Source organism: Pongo pygmaeus, chromosome 2, assembly GCF_028885625.2.
Source record: "Pongo pygmaeus isolate AG05252 chromosome 2, NHGRI_mPonPyg2-v2.0_pri, whole genome shotgun sequence".
Taxonomy (NCBI): Eukaryota; Metazoa; Chordata; class Mammalia; order Primates; family Hominidae; genus Pongo; species Pongo pygmaeus.
This window is the reverse complement of record NC_085930.1, coordinates 199,509,729-199,525,472: the sequence shown is the minus strand read 5'-3', so window position 1 is coordinate 199,525,472 and position 15,744 is coordinate 199,509,729. Positions and strand designations below refer to the sequence as shown.

Here is a 15,744-nt window from a genome sequence, read left to right as displayed (position 1 = left end):
ATAGTCATAGCTGATGAAATCAGAGGTCGGCTGGGAGTGGAAGGCAGTGAGAGAGAAAGAAGAGGTGGGTCTTCCTTAGGTTTCCATCTTCCACAAAGAAATTTCTGTGTAATGGATGTTCAATGACCCCTTGTAACGTTGGAAAGGATTGTATAGAGAGACATATTTCTAAGGATGGTGGGAAGAAGGATAATAGGATATTTTTTTTACTTTTTTTTAAATTAAAGGTTTCGAGTGCCTTGTCAGAAAAGTCATTAAATTCCCATTTACTTAGACAATAATGGTTCACGGCTGGAGTATCTTCCTTGAGAAATCACATTAATTGTCATATCATGTGTCTGTTATGCCCTTTAACTCACTTGAAGAAAAGGTCCCTTAGTCTTTTGTCTAGATAAACGTGACTGCCCACTGGCCCCCATTGTGTGCTAAGGGTGAAAAGTGTTGGCATTGTTCAAGTTTACTTAACTTGTTTTGTCTATCTCATATCAAGGGACAACTTTTAATAGTGTATATCAAAAGCCATATAGTTTAGAGTTATTAAAGCTCTTCCAAATGTGTTTAAACACCTTGAATACCTGTGGCATTTGCTCAGTCAATGTGCGTGGTTGTTTTGAGTGTTATTATTTCAGCTTTTGAAGGTTCTCATATTAGGACTTCTTTACACCAAAATCAATCCATAAGTTTAGTAATTATGTGTTGCTTATTGCTCTCAGGGGTTGTATTTGTACTTATAAAGTGAAAAATTTGGTAATAATTATTGAATTTCTCCATGGAAAGATAAATATATTTAAGGAAACGGTGTCAGGCATTTTAGGTACCACATTAAGGAACTGGCAGGTAGAGGTTTCTAAGGACAATTCCAGAGAGGTCTCACTGTCAGTTTTATTCCTCTGATCAAAATAGCTCCTTTTCAACATCTTTAAATAGGTTTTCTTTTAACTTCCTGAAATGACCAAATGAAATCAGGTTGATCCATGTTGTGAATACTCAAATGGATCATCCTTACACATGATAATGTGTTAAAATGTTTTACTTTCATTTTTTGGTTAATGTCGTTATTACAGTTTTTAAAACTGTGGTGAAAGGACTAAATATCTACCCCCCCCCCCACACACACACACACTTTAGAGATGTCTTCCTATTGTTTTAAAACTTCAGATCAGAATCCACTTTTGTTTTACTTAAAGCCATAGTTTTTCCAAGGTGTGGCTTAGGCCTTTCTCTAAAAACCCATTCTCAGAAGAGGGACCCTTGACTCACAGGTGTTCTCCTCTAACCTGCCGTGACTCACGGGATGCTTTTGGATAGAGCCCAGGAAACCTTACTTCATTTCTCTGCCTGAGCAGTGGTGTTTACGCCCACCAGCTGTAGAGATCTGGGATGGTGATTCATTGGCTGGTTTTGGTATAGTTTTGTTACATGTGGAGATGAAAAGGGTTATGTGTGTATATTTAAGCAGTATCCCTCATAAAAAAGCTGCATTTCATTAAGTGTGTTTAGGTGAAAAGCTTAGCTGTGGGTTTCCTGAAATTGTACCTTGCTCTTTCCCAGTAGAGCCCACTTCATGTCTTCGAGTCCAGATGCAGGGTTTTGTCAAGGCTTTAGCACTGGAAGTATTAAAATCTCTTGTTTCCTGGCTTTATGTAGGATAGGTTGTAAAAAGCATATGACCTTCATAAAGTATCTGAAGGAATACAGTGTGCTAATAGTGTATACAGTAAATACAAAATGAGATACAGCAAGGCTTCTTCTTTTAGGTAGTTCTTGCCAAGCAGTTTATGAAAATGTAACTGAGGAACTTCCTGGGGAAACAAATGTCACATTGTGTATTGTAGTTTTACAATGGCTGATACAATTTCCATTTCATCCAAAACATGTGATTTTATTGACCCTGGGCATTCTTGTAGCTGAAAGTTGGAATATACAAAATGTGCCAGATAGAGTTGTAGTAGACTTTTCTTGATTCACCTGTACCTCTTGCCTTGTTTTCATCTAATTCTCAAACTTTTAGGAAGCTACCGCCAATTTTATGTGCTTGGTTAATTGCTTCTTCTTACTTGACTATAAGAGCTAGAGCTGTCCAGAGACTGGGTTGCTGTAGGAGGCTGCATGGTGGGAGGTGTGCAAGCAGAGAATAAATAAGCATTTTGAAGGAATGTTGTAGAGAAGATCCAAGCACCAGACAAATGGGAGGTTAGGCTAGACTCTCTCTCAATCTCACCGAACCCTGAGATTCTGTAATTTGTTTATGAGCTCCTCTAGCCTGTTTAACTTGCTTTGCATGAATCCACATGTGTGTAGGTGTGCTTAATGAGTATTGGTGGCTGTGAGGTTTCCCAGCACTCTCACCATGATGTCAGGCTCAATCAGAGAGACAAAATCACTGACTTGGACAGTCTTTGAAGCCTAAGTGGAGAGGAGGGCACCTATTTATGCTTCTCCAGATGCTTTATGCCTGCTGAACCGAGGGTACTCGAAGGGCCATTGGTGTTCAGATATACTTCATAAATTAGTTCTGACTCTTAGAATAATGGAAGTTGAAGCAAAAATCCAGGCTTGAGATCAGAAGTTCTCTATTCTCACTGTGGTTTGGCACTAAGTAGCCAAGTGTATAATGGTGAACGGCTTGATCTCCCTGGTTTCAAGTAGTTACCCCACTTATAAAATAGGGTAGAGTGGGAGGAATGGGGAGATGAATCTATGATTCATTTATCCATTCAACAGATGCAAGCCAGGCCCTATTCTTGCTGCTAAGGATGGTGCAGCTAAAATGAGTTCTAAGATTCCTTCTAGTGCCAGCATTCTTTGTTATTACTTCAGCGATCGAAGGGGAAGAGGCAAGTCACATAGCTTAGGTTTCCTTAATTGGAGTGATTAAGGAAATATAGTGGAGGTAATATAGAAGCATCAACTTAATTCTGAGAAAATTTCTTGAAGAAACACACAAACAAGAAAGGTAGCAAAACTTCTGAGGACATCCTGAAAAGTGGTACATCCTGCCTCATCCAGGATCATTTTCACTCCTGATTTTGCTTATGTTCTGAGGTTGCATCTGGTGACCATCACCTCATGCACCAATAAGAGGGAAATGCTAATGATTAGGACTTTTACGAAACTTTGAACTTCAGTAAAAGTAAAAGATCTAATATGGGGAAAAGCCAGGGGAGTACACTTCTGTGATGGTCCGTGTTGAGCTCATTTAGTTGCAGGGCAGAAGAAAGTACAATATTTTTGTTCTAGTCACCCAATCATCAGTTCATTTATCCACTTAATACTTACTAAGCAACTACAGATGCAAAGGGAGACTATGTGAGAATAGAGGTAGAACTGGAATCTGCAGTCAACATTTGAACAACACAGGTTTGAATGGCAAGGGTCCACTTATAGGTGGATTTCTTTCAACCAATACCGATCAAGAATACAGTATCTGAGCGTCCAAAGCCTGCATGTAGGGAGGGTTGACTTTCTGTATACAAGGCTTCCACAGGATCAACTCTAGGACTTGAGCATGTGCAGATCTAGTTACCTGTGGGTGGTCCTGGAACCAATCACCCTTGTATACCAAGAGATGACTGTATTTTGTTTATGATATATAGAACCTAAGGTAATATGGCTAGAAAATAGCATAAACAATGTCTGGTATTGATAGTAGATTCTGCTGCTTGTGTAGCAAGACTTTAAAGCTTTAGAAAAATTCCATATATGTCTGTCTTTCTACACATTTGTTGATGAACCTAACTGTAGTAGATTAGTAACTTCCAACTCACTTCTTGTCTTATAAGTAGAGATCTTTGTAAGTATTTACTTTTAATTATACTTTCAAGTGGAAAATGATGAGAACTCCTTAGGGGGTCTTTAATCTCAAGATTGTCAGTCTAGCTAAATATAATTAAAAGACTGCCTTCTCTGTTTACTGCTGAATAATGATGAGAAAAAATAGTGTAATTTTTTAAATGTTTGCTAACCAGGTTCTCCATAGACAACTTTAGTCAGTGGTCATAATATTGTAGAGTTAGCTGCCAATTTAAGAGGCGAGAAAAGGAATATGTTTGTTCCTAGGTTTGTTCTAATCAGACCAATTCAAAGTTAATATTGCAAGGCTGTACTGCATCTATCTCATCCAAAATGTTGTTTTATAGCTTTCGAAAATCCCTTTTAACTTCTCTGCTCTGCCGCTCATCATTCCATTAGGGCAAAACAAAACAAAACTTCAGCTTTGAAGCTCATTAGATACACACTTTAAAAAATAGATCAAAATAAGCAAAAAGTACAATTTGTATTATCTGCATGAGTTCCTAGTTTTTAGTGACCTAAGCTAAGTCTGGCTTTTGGTAGCAAGATTTTAACATACCGGGCTCTAAAGGGAAGTGTTTCTCAGTATTATTTCAAAAATTAAGCTAAACACAAGAGAATAAGTATTTTTACCTATCATATTGGTACAGTTTTTTAAAGGATAAAGACATGTTCTAATTTAAATTTATTGAGATTTGATAAATCCATGTGACTTTTCAAGTACTGTGCTTGGTGCTTTAGATGGAAATGGGAATAAATATCTGACTCAAATCATCCAGGAGTTCACAATTACATACTTTACAACTCTGATTTAAAACACTTCTATGATGTGAAGGTATTCATCTGGTTCCAGCTTAAAACTGTGCAATTTAGATTTGATCTGCACATAAAACACTTGTAACTTGTAACACAATAGTTGCTTACTTTGACTTGTAATCTATCATTACCTACGCCTTGCTTGTGAGTTTTCATGCTGTTTTAATTCTCAGCTTTTTGTGCGTGACTGCATGTGTATATTATTTTTGCATTTTCCTCACATATCATTATGCTTAAGAATTTATCCAAATGTCTCCAATGAAGCAAAGTAAGATTTTGGGTTTGATGCAAATCTAATATTGGAACATACAAATAAATTTTATAAGTCAACAGTTGCCAGGATGTAAGTGAAAATATTACTTTGCAAAATGACATTTTAAAAAACAAAGCAGGATCTCATTTCTATGGTTTATGCAATTTTTAAATATTGTGTTTTCCATTTTCTCCATTACTTTTTGTGTATTATGCAAATAATATATTATTCTATACAGAAAGGAAACCTGATAGGTTTATTAGCAATCATAGAACAGAATATCAGTCCCCAGCCCCTTGGAAAGAACACTTTGTAGATGAAGTGGCAAGATAGATTTGACATGAATCAAATGTGTTTTCTTTGAGAACTTAATGGGCACAAACTTAGAGATTAAAAACGTGAATATTAGATCATTCCAGGTGGGTGCAGTAAGGGCCCTGGAGTAGTTTATGCATGTGTGTTCCTTGCCTGGGAGATCAGGGGTTTTACACAGTCTGACTCATGAGATTAATGCCCAGTTAGACTTCTCTTGAAGACTACCCTGTGATCGAAGTGCTCAGACCTGCTGGGCGAGTGACCTTCTGTTTTTACTTGAAGAAAAGATCAGTGTGATTATTATATAAACTGGGTCCAGTTTGGGGCCCCACAACTTGAACAAAGAAAAACTTGGAGCAAGATCAGAGAAAACATCTAAAATGATTAATAAAATGTTGAAAAAGAGTATTTATGAAAAAATAAAATGGAGGAGGCTGTGAAATGTAAGACGCTATAGATGCTTGAAGTGCTGTCATAGAAATATTTATTCATTGTGTGAACTCTCTGCTGACAGTAAAAATCATGTCGCCCCTTTCTCAAGATAATCATGACTTCTGATTATACTTAGAAAAGAATCCATCTTCTTACCCTAATTTGCAAAGCTCTGCATGATATATGCCTTCTGCCCACCTTGCTAAACTTCGTTTTACTTTGCACATCCTATCAGTGCTACATTAGAGTGACCAGCTTTCCCAATTTGTTCAGGATTGAAGGCCTTCTAAGGATGTAGGACTTTAAACTTTAAAGCTAGGACTGTGCCAGGCAAACTGAGATATGTGGTTTCCCTATACTCCAGACGTGGATCATCTTTGTTACTTTCAGTATCTCTTCTTCCAGCATATCTCTGCCTGAAATATTTTCCTTCCAAGTGTAATCTTAGGACCATATCTGAAATCTGTGTTATGTATGGGTTTAGTTATTTTATTTGTTATTTTCCAATAATGATAGCCTCTGCAAAAACCATCCATCAGAAAGAGAACACACCTTAACCATGGAGCCCTTGGTACTTCCGTCTTCATACCACAGTATGGCTTGTGATTCCAAGGAAAAAGTTGTGTCATAACCTTACAAGCAGCTTCAGTTCCTTCCTGGTAAACCTGTGGTCTGTGGAACATGTGTTTTGATCCAGCAGTTCCTCTGCCACCTGGAATCTTGAGATAAGTGTGTGGGTCAGTGTGCATGTGTGCCCATACATGCTTATGAGGAGGTCAATGTGTGAGGGGACTCAGGAAGTCTCTCTTTTATTTTTAAATGAAATCAAGTAAAACTTTACCTTGGCTTCAAAAATATCTCTCAAATACTGTCAACAATACCTTTGATACTTCTTAGAAAGAGATTATGGCCAGGCATGGTGGATCATGTCTGTAATCCCAGAACTTTGGGAGGCCAAGGTGGGTGGACCACCTGAACTCAGGAGTTTGAGACCATCCTGGGCAACATGGTGAAACCCATCTCTACTAAATACCAAAAAAAAAAAAAAAAATTTAGCCAGGCATGGTGGTTCGTGCCTGTGGTCCCAGCTACTCAAGAGGATGTGAGATGAGAATCGCTTGAGCCCCAGAGGCAGAGGTTGCAGTGAGCCCAGATCGCACCACTGCACTCCAGCCTGGGCAACAGAGTGAGACTGTCTCAAAAAAAGAAAAATACAGAGATTACTATAATTTTATCATAGATTGTCTGGTTATAGCAAAGATGGAAAATCAGTAAATCAAGATTTAATGAAGTTTTAGAAATATTTAGCTTCAATTATGATTGGTAACCTAAGTTCTCAATCTTGACGATATTAACACTAAGCCTAGGCCTGATTAGATATTGAGATACAAAGCCTTTCCAACATCTCAGCCACTTTTAAAGACCATCAAGGAGTCAATTGTTCCAATCCACTGGATAAAGATATAATTTACATTTTACTTACATAATTGAAATATTATTCCAAACAATACTAAGTTTCTTGCTCAAGATAGCATACTTTGTTAAAGCTAAAAAATACTTATATATGCAAAAAATACTTGTCACATATTATCACTGTCAATGATATAGTGATCTTTAATTAAAGGAGGACATAAATCTAGAATTTAAACAAAATCTTCTAACCATCATAGTTTCAGTTCATATTTAAAAGTCTGTGCCTTTATGCCACAATGATGGCATCAAGCTTTTACTCTTTAAGAAACATATTGATAATCTCTCAAACTTGACCCTGTTTATTTGATCATGTGTTAGTACACCAAAAATAATAATGGGAAATTAGAAAAAATGGAATCCTGAGAAACACTACATTGAATTATTGTGTGTGCTATTTTACAACATGACAGCTTAAATAGTTTTAAACACTAGTGATGTCTTTGAATATGAATCTACTACTATGTTCCAAGGTAACATCTCAAAGGTTATTTTGTTTAGTTTTAAGAAAATGACTTCTATATTCTCCCCCCCTCCCCCCGCCATTCACATCACTGGAGATACAAATACTGCTTATCCAGCCATGATAATCTATAAAACTATTTTTTATCTTCCAATTCATCCAGTTTTTCTGAAGCTTGCTGATTGGGGTGTAAAGCTGGTTACTAATATCAAAGATATACTGTAAACCATTTTGATTAGATAGTTAACATCCAGGATAGTATATATGATTGTTACTTAAAATTAAAATTATCTTAGCAAGGATTAAAATCCCTTAGTAAAAAATAAATATGTATTAGTTCAGCTAACCCTATTCAATTAGATCATTAATTATTTTTCCAGTTGATTTTGAATTGAATGTTGAAAACATAAAATGTTGGAGTGGAGGGATCTCTTTTTCGTCATCCAGCCCGGCATTTGTTTTTCTGGAGAAGATACTGTATGTTGGGTTACCAGTGGAAACATCAGTATGACTGGGGTCTCCAGATTCCTAGTCCAGTTTTCTCTCTTCCATACAACAGTGACATATACTTGGTCTTCCATTTTTCTCTTGTTGGTCCAAGCATATTTTTACATGTTTTAAAATGTTTTCTGCCAGGCACATTGCAAGCAACCCGTGCCTTGATGGTGGTTGGCATCCTCCTGGGAGTGATAGCAATCTTTGTGGCCACTGTTGGCATGAAGTGTATGAAGTGCTTGGAAGACGATGAGGTGCAGAAGATGAGGATGGCTGTCATTGGGGGAGTGATATTTCTTCTTGCAGGTAATAGAGGCTGTGCCCCCCTTTCACCTTACTAACCTGTTCCTGGTATGATTTGAAATCTATTACGTTGGATTCATTACACTTGATTTCAGTCTCTAAGGCAAACTGCAAACATAGACCTGAAGTCCAATTGACTTTCATGTTCTCAAATACAAACTAAATGAAAATATGAGAGCTCTGCTCGTATCTGACAGGTCTATTGGTTGAAGTTTCAAGGGGCAACTGGTTTTTTAGAACCAATCTCTTCCAGTGAAGAAAGTTGTTCACTATTTAGCAAACGCTAAGGAGGAAGTTCATGTAATTCAGAAAATTCCTATGGTGTCTCCACAGATACTATGTGGAAAAGATGGGGAGTAGTGAGAGAAAACACAAGAATATGTGAACCCTTCAGGTCTGTGAGGGATGGAAGGATTGGGATTATTGGAGAAAAATAAGGATAGCATTCCGGCTAGGCAGATCTAATTCGAGAATAAACAGGATGTACCCATAGATCAGTGAAAAGAAAGGCCAACTGGAGTAGAGGTGGCCTGTTCGAATGGTCAGCTTAAGGCAGTTAGGAAAAAAAAAAAATACAGAAATACCTTTAAATTTTTTTGGTAAAATAATGATATTATATTTTCCATTGAAAATAAATATGTGTTTTTTAGGCCAGGTGTGGTGGTTCATGCCTGTAATCCCAGCATTTTTGGAGGCTGAGGAGGGCAGATCACCTGAGGTCGTGAGTTCAAGACCAGCCTGGCCAACATGGTGAAACCCCATCTCTACTAAAAATACAAAAATTAGCTGATGTGGTGGTGCGCGCCTGTAATCCCATATACTCCAGAGGCTGAGGCATGATAATCACCTCAACTCGGGAGCCGAGATCGCACCGCTGCACTCCAGCCTAAGTAACAGAAGACTCTGTCTAAAAAAAAAAGAAAAAGAAAAGAAAAGAAATATCTGTTTTTTAATTCAAGTGTTGATTGATAAGTTACATTATGTGTCATTTGAGAAAATCAAAGTCAGAAAACATGGACAGCATTATTTCAAAGCTTTATAATAATGCTTATTTAAAAAATTATAGTGTATGTATATTTACGTGTGTATATGTACATACATATGCAATCTCTCTGTGTGTATATACATATATCTTTATGTCTATACACTGTGTTATATATATTGATAATCTCCGTATATATTATACAGCTGTAATAATAGACTACTACATGTTCTCTATATTAGGTATTATATGCATATATTATATATGTAGTATATTATAGTTTATTATTTTAAAAAAATAACAGATATAATTAATGTTATAAATCTACTAATAGAAAAAACTAGAATAGACTTTATTTTCTTATTTTCTTTTTGACAGAAGACTTGTAGGGGCTTTTGCTCCAGTATAATATGTCAGTTTAACCAGTAATTGAGGAAGAGTATCTGTGGCTTTGCTAAAGATGTGGTTAGTTTAAGATGACCAGTCTCTCAGTTTACCCAAATACAAATTGACTCCTCTCTGAAAAGGCATGGATAGTGTTTTATTCCCAATAATTTAATCTTATATCAAAGGCTGTGAATAGTAATCTTTGCGGCCATCGTTGGCAAGAAATGTATGAAGTGCTTGGAAGACAATGAGGATGAAATGCATTGCATTCTTCCTTTGCTTGCCTTCTTGTAACTCCCACGTGTGACTGCATCACTCCTATTCCAGTTTCAGGGACTTCTCTTAGGAGTAAGCATCAGAAGTTCAAGACCATTCGCGTGGTCTATTTGAGCAGCCAAAAGCAATAGTGTTTTCTGTCATGTCTAGAGGCAATTACACTGGACCATGTTTTTGGTTGGGGAGAGAGAGTAGCACAGAAACATCTAATCTGTCTATATTGATGAATGCTTAGAATTACTACAAGAAAGTTATTTAACTTTTTTGATAAGAAAAAAATGAAGTATTTTATACATCTTATAAATGATTAAGTGAATGATTTTGACTAAATGATTTCTCTGCTATCACTGAATATAAAATGCCATGGGAAATTGAGATTGGGTTGCATAAATTGATCTGATGTGGCACCCTCAACAAATCTCAGGTCAATCTATACCTGTATCAGGTATTCCCTTGGCCAATGGGGCAGTAGCAATGCAGGTATTCTGGTCCATTCTGAGACATGTCCTAATCTCACTCTAGCTAGCTGCTTGCATTCCTTTTGACTCTGCAGAAATGTAAATTTTGACTTTGATCAAGAACATAGAAGAGTTTTCATCTTCCCCTTTTGCAAGTAATTCTATCTGTACTAATAATGACAACAGTTTTATCAAATGTGGTTTAGTACCCTCATGTATAACGGCATATTTAAAAGAGATTTTGTACAACATACACCTGCCTAATTGTTTCCAAAAAAGAATTATTTGTGCCAAGGTATCATAAAAAAGTATAAATTTTGTCTAACTCCAACCTAGTATTGTTTATATTTTAATAGATACTTGGAATCAATCATATCTGGACTTCTCATCTCCCTAATACCAAAATAAAAATGTCAACGCTATTGATGAGATTTAATTCTTGCAAAATATGTTTTGGTTTAACAGACTGTGTATTTAGGCTCAGTGCTCCATGGTGATTAAAAGTCTTTTGTTCTGAATTTCTGTAGGTCTGGCTATTTTAGTTGCCACAGCATGGTATGGCAATAGAATCGTTCAAGAGTTCTATGACCCCATGACCCCAGTCAACGCCAGGTAAAGCTATTCATGCGTAAAACAGTTCGTTTTCTGAGAAAATACCCTTTTTATATTCTACAAAGTCCTGCTAGTGCCATCGTTTCCCAGATTTGCTTTCAAGAATTTTATGTCAAACCTACAAACAATTTAAATGATCTCTGACTTACGTTAAAATGAGTTTGATAATTGCTTTAACACCCCGTATTGATGACAAAATACCTTCCAAAGTAGGAAAGTTTCAAGCTCTATACTCTTCACCTGTATACTGGACTTCTTTTTTTGTTTTTTCGAGTATTAATAAAGATGTTAATATATTTGAAATTTCCTTTTTGAAGTGTATTCTGATGTTTACAACACCTACCTATGATTGTTTGTAACTGATGCACAGTTTATGATTGATTGAGAAAAATTGTACTACTATAGGGGTTAACAAATAATACTTCATTCCCTACAGTTCATTTTTACACATAAAGCTATGATGTATGTTTTTAGTATGTTCAGATACCACCTTGAAATTTTTCGTTCTTTCACAACTGTAAAATTGGCTTTACAAAGGTCATCTTTCTTAATACTGCAAGTTGTGCAAGTTGAGCTGATTCTTAGCTCTCATGTAACAACATTCTTTAATCAGAGACGAGGCTCTTCATCTCACTGTCTTCACATCTTTAACACCTAATAACTACATTCAGTCAGGATATTAAAATATAATTATTGTTTGTTGAGTGCGTAGATGAATGGATGAAAAACCTCAGTGTTTGGAGAGATAAGATGTGTTTCTTTTTATATCATCACCCACATATGGGAGAACACATACTGCAATGGTTGTGTTGGAGCCCATCCCATGAGATTTACAGTGTAAGAACAGAAACTGCTAGAGGTCAGTAGGCTAAAATTTCACCAAGGTAATAACACCAGTAATGCACAGGAAAGTACTTTATAAATTGCCAGCCATTTTGCAATTGTTATTTACATTATTGCATGTGATCCTAAAAGCAGTCTATTGAGGCAGGTGGGATTATCCTGCTTTGAGAGGAGGAGAAACTGAGGCTGAGAGGTGAAGTTGCTATCTCAGAATTGTAGCAGTTGAGAGTCTGCATCAGGATTCAGACTTGGCCTTATAACTTATAGTACCAACTCTTCTCTACTCTTCTGTATTGTCCATAATCACTCACAGATACCCTACCCTAAGTGTCTACTTTAATACATCTGCCTGGTTCAGCTTAATCCAGAATGGTTCATGGACTGCTTAGAACTTTTCTTTACAAAACCATAAAATTTGGATTTCAGATTATATAGGTGCCTGGGATCAATGGGTCATCTGTTCAAAACTCTGATTATCTCCATTATGCTCTATCAGTTTCTTTATAGAATATGATTACTACTTAGTGATAAAGCTTCCTTTGCTAAGTTTCAGCCTAGGAACCATGATCCCAACCCTACTTCTAAAACATTTAAACATGCTTTACAAGTATCCTACATATGGAAAAGTCTTTGGAATTATTTCTGTAATTAACCTGGTATTACATGTGTTATTTCCTGATCTAATATTGCAAACTGTCAATAATTGCAATATAAACATTCTTGTGTGTATATGTTAAGAAATCTTAAAGTACTTCCCAAGGGATATTGAGGGGTTATTTTCAATGAAAAAAATATATATAATGAGTATTGATTTTTTTCCTTTATTGTGTTACAAAAGTTGCTGATAATTCACTGATTAACAAGCACATGGGTTTTTCCTTTTAGGTACGAATTTGGTCAGGCTCTCTTCACTGGCTGGGCTGCTGCTTCTCTCTGCCTTCTGGGAGGTGCCCTACTTTGCTGTTCCTGTCCCCGAAAAACAACCTCTTACCCAACACCAAGGCCTTACCCAAAACCTGCTCCTTCCAGTGGGAAAGACTACGTGTGACACAGAGGCAAAAGGAGAAAATCACGTGGAACAAACCGAAAATGGACATTGAGATACTATCATTAACATTAGGACCTTAGACTTTTGAGTATTGTAATCTGAAGTATGGTATTACAAAACAAACAAACAAACAAACAAAAAGCCCATGTGTTAAAAATACTCAGTGCTAGACATGGCTTAGTCTTATTTTATCTTCTTTCCTCAATACAGGAGGGAAGATTTTCCCATTTGTATTACTGCTTCCCATTGAGTAATCATACTCAAATGGGGGAAGGGGTGCTCCTTAAATATATATAGATATGTATATATACATGTTTTTCTATTAAAAATAGACAGTAAAATACTCTTCTCATTATGTTGATACTAGCATACTTAAAATATCTCTAAAATAGGTAAATGTATTTAATTCCATATTGATGAAAATGTTTATTGGTATATTTTCTTTTTTGTCTATATATACATATATAATAGTCAAATATCATTTACTCTTCTTCATTAGCTTTTAGTGCCTTTGCCACAAGACCTAGCCTAATTTCCCAAGAATGAATTCTTTCAATTCTTCATGCGTGCCCTTTTCAAATACTTATTTTATTTTTTACCATAATCTTATAGCACTTGCATCGTTATTAAGCCCTTATTTGTCTTGTGTTTCATTGGTCTCTATCTCCTGAATCTAACACATTTCATAGCCTACATTTTAGTTTCTAAAGCCAATAAGAATTTATTGCAAATCAGAACTTTGGAGGCAAATCTTTCTGCATGACCAAAGTGATAAATTCCTGTTGACCTTCCCACACAATCCCTGTACTCTGATCCATGGCATTCTTGTTTGCTTTGAAAATATTTGTCCAATTGAGTAGCTGCGTGCTGTTCACCCAGGTGTTGTAACACAATTTTATTGATTGAATTTTTAAGCTACTTATTCATAGTTGTGTATTCCCCCTAAACTACCTTTTTGTTCCCCATTCCTTAATTGTATTGTTTTCCCACGTGTAATTATCATGCAGTTTATATCTTCCTAATAAGGTGTGGTCTGTTTGTCTGAACAAAGTGCTAGACTTTCTGGAGTGATAATCTGGTGACAAATATTCTCTCTGTAGCTGTAAGCAAGTCACTTAATCTTTCTACCTCTTTTTTCTATCTGCCAAATTGAGATAATGATACTTAACCAGTTAGAAGAGGTAGTGTGAATATTAATTAGTTTATATTACTCTCATTCTTTGAACATGATCTGTGCCTATGTAGTGTCTTTATTTGCTCAGTTGGCTGAGTCACTGAAGAAGTCACTGAATGAAAGCTGCACACATACCTTCATGTGGTTCAGTGCCTTCCTCTCTACCAGTCTATTTCCATTCTTTCAGCTGTGTCTGACATGTTGTTTGTGCTCTGTTCCATTTTAACAACTGCTCTTACTTTTCCAGTCTGTACAGAATGCTATTTCACTTGAGCAAGATGATATAATGGAAAGGGTGTTGGCACTGGTGTCTGGAGACCTGGATTTGAGTCTTGGTGCTATCAATCACCGTCTGTGTTTGAGCAAGGCATTTGGCTGCTGTAAGCTTATTGCTTCATCTGTAAGAGGTGGTTTATAATTCCTGATCTGCCCACCTCACAGTGATGTTGTGGGGATCCGGTGAGATAGAATACATATAAATGTGGTTTTGTAATTTTTAAAAAGCACTATATTAAGGGAAAGAATTGAGGAATTAACTGCATACATTTTGGTATTGCTTTTCAAATGTTTGAAAAGAAAAAAAAAGTTAAGAAATGGGTTTCTTGCCTTAACCAGTCTCTCAAGTGATGAGACAGTGAAGTCAAATTGAGCGCACTAAACGAATAAGATTCTGAGGAAGTCTTATCTTCTGCAGTGAGTATGGCCCAATGCTTTTTGTGGCTAAGCAGATGCAATGGGAAGAAATAAAAGCCTAAGTGTTGGTAAATCCAACAGCAAGGGAGATTTTTGAATCATAATGACTCATAAGGTGCTATCTGTTAAGTGATGCCCTCAGAGCTCTTGCTGTTAGCTGGCAGCTGACGCTGCTAGGATAGTTAGTTTGGAAATGGTACTTCACAATAAACTACACAAGGAAAGTCAGCCACCGTGTCTTATGAGGAACTGGACCTCATAAATTTTAGTGGGCCTTCCAAACCTGAGAATATATGCTTTTGGAAGTTAAAATTTAAATGGCTTTTGCCACTTACATAGATCTTCATGATGTGTGAGTGTAATTCCATGTGGATATCAGTTTCATGAAAAAAATTTCATGGCCCAAAATGACCAACAAAATTGTTACAATAGAACTTATCCAATTTCGATCTTTTTATATTCTTCTACCACACCTGGAAACAGACCAATAGATATTTTGGGGTTTTATAATGGGAATTTGTATAAAGCATTACTCTTTTTCAATAAATTGTTTTTTAATTTAAAAAAAGGATTATTGGCTTGTTTTCTAATCATTTATTGTAAGATTGCCATTCTTGGTAGAGGAGGTGGCTTGGGATAGGATGTGACTCACCATGTTCCTGGGAAAGAACTATGATGCCTCTGGCCCATCTATCCAATTTGAGTTGCTCCACCCACTAGAATGCCCTATTTCTCTCAAATTGAGTTCCTCGTCAAGGGTGGTAATAGAAGAGGATGCCAGGAGATGTTACTTAATACTTTTTCTCATCTATAAAAAGGGGACATACAATAATAAATGATAAGATAGGAAGATATTTTGTGAACTGTAAAGCACTGTGCAAACTTAAGTGGCTTTGTTCCTCACAAAGGTGGAAGAGTGAAAGACAGCTGCT

At 36.4% G+C, this 15,744-nt stretch overlaps 1 protein-coding gene across 2 annotated transcripts in view; it reads left to right on the top strand.

Annotated features, from left to right (window-relative positions):
- Window positions 1-15,380, top strand: part of CLDN1 (claudin 1) — a 39,806-nt gene extending 24,426 nt beyond the window's left edge. For both annotated transcript variants that reach the window (XM_054482316.2, XM_063662558.1), the window contains exons 4-6: window positions 8,178-8,342; window positions 10,970-11,054; window positions 12,783-15,380. In XM_054482316.2, coding sequence (XP_054338291.1) covers window positions 8,178-8,342; window positions 10,970-11,054; window positions 12,783-12,945 — 413 coding nt within the window. In that variant the 3' untranslated portion in view covers window positions 12,946-15,380. The remainder of the gene's footprint in view (window positions 1-8,177; window positions 8,343-10,969; window positions 11,055-12,782) is intronic.
- The last annotated feature ends 364 nt before the right edge of the window (window positions 15,381-15,744 follow it).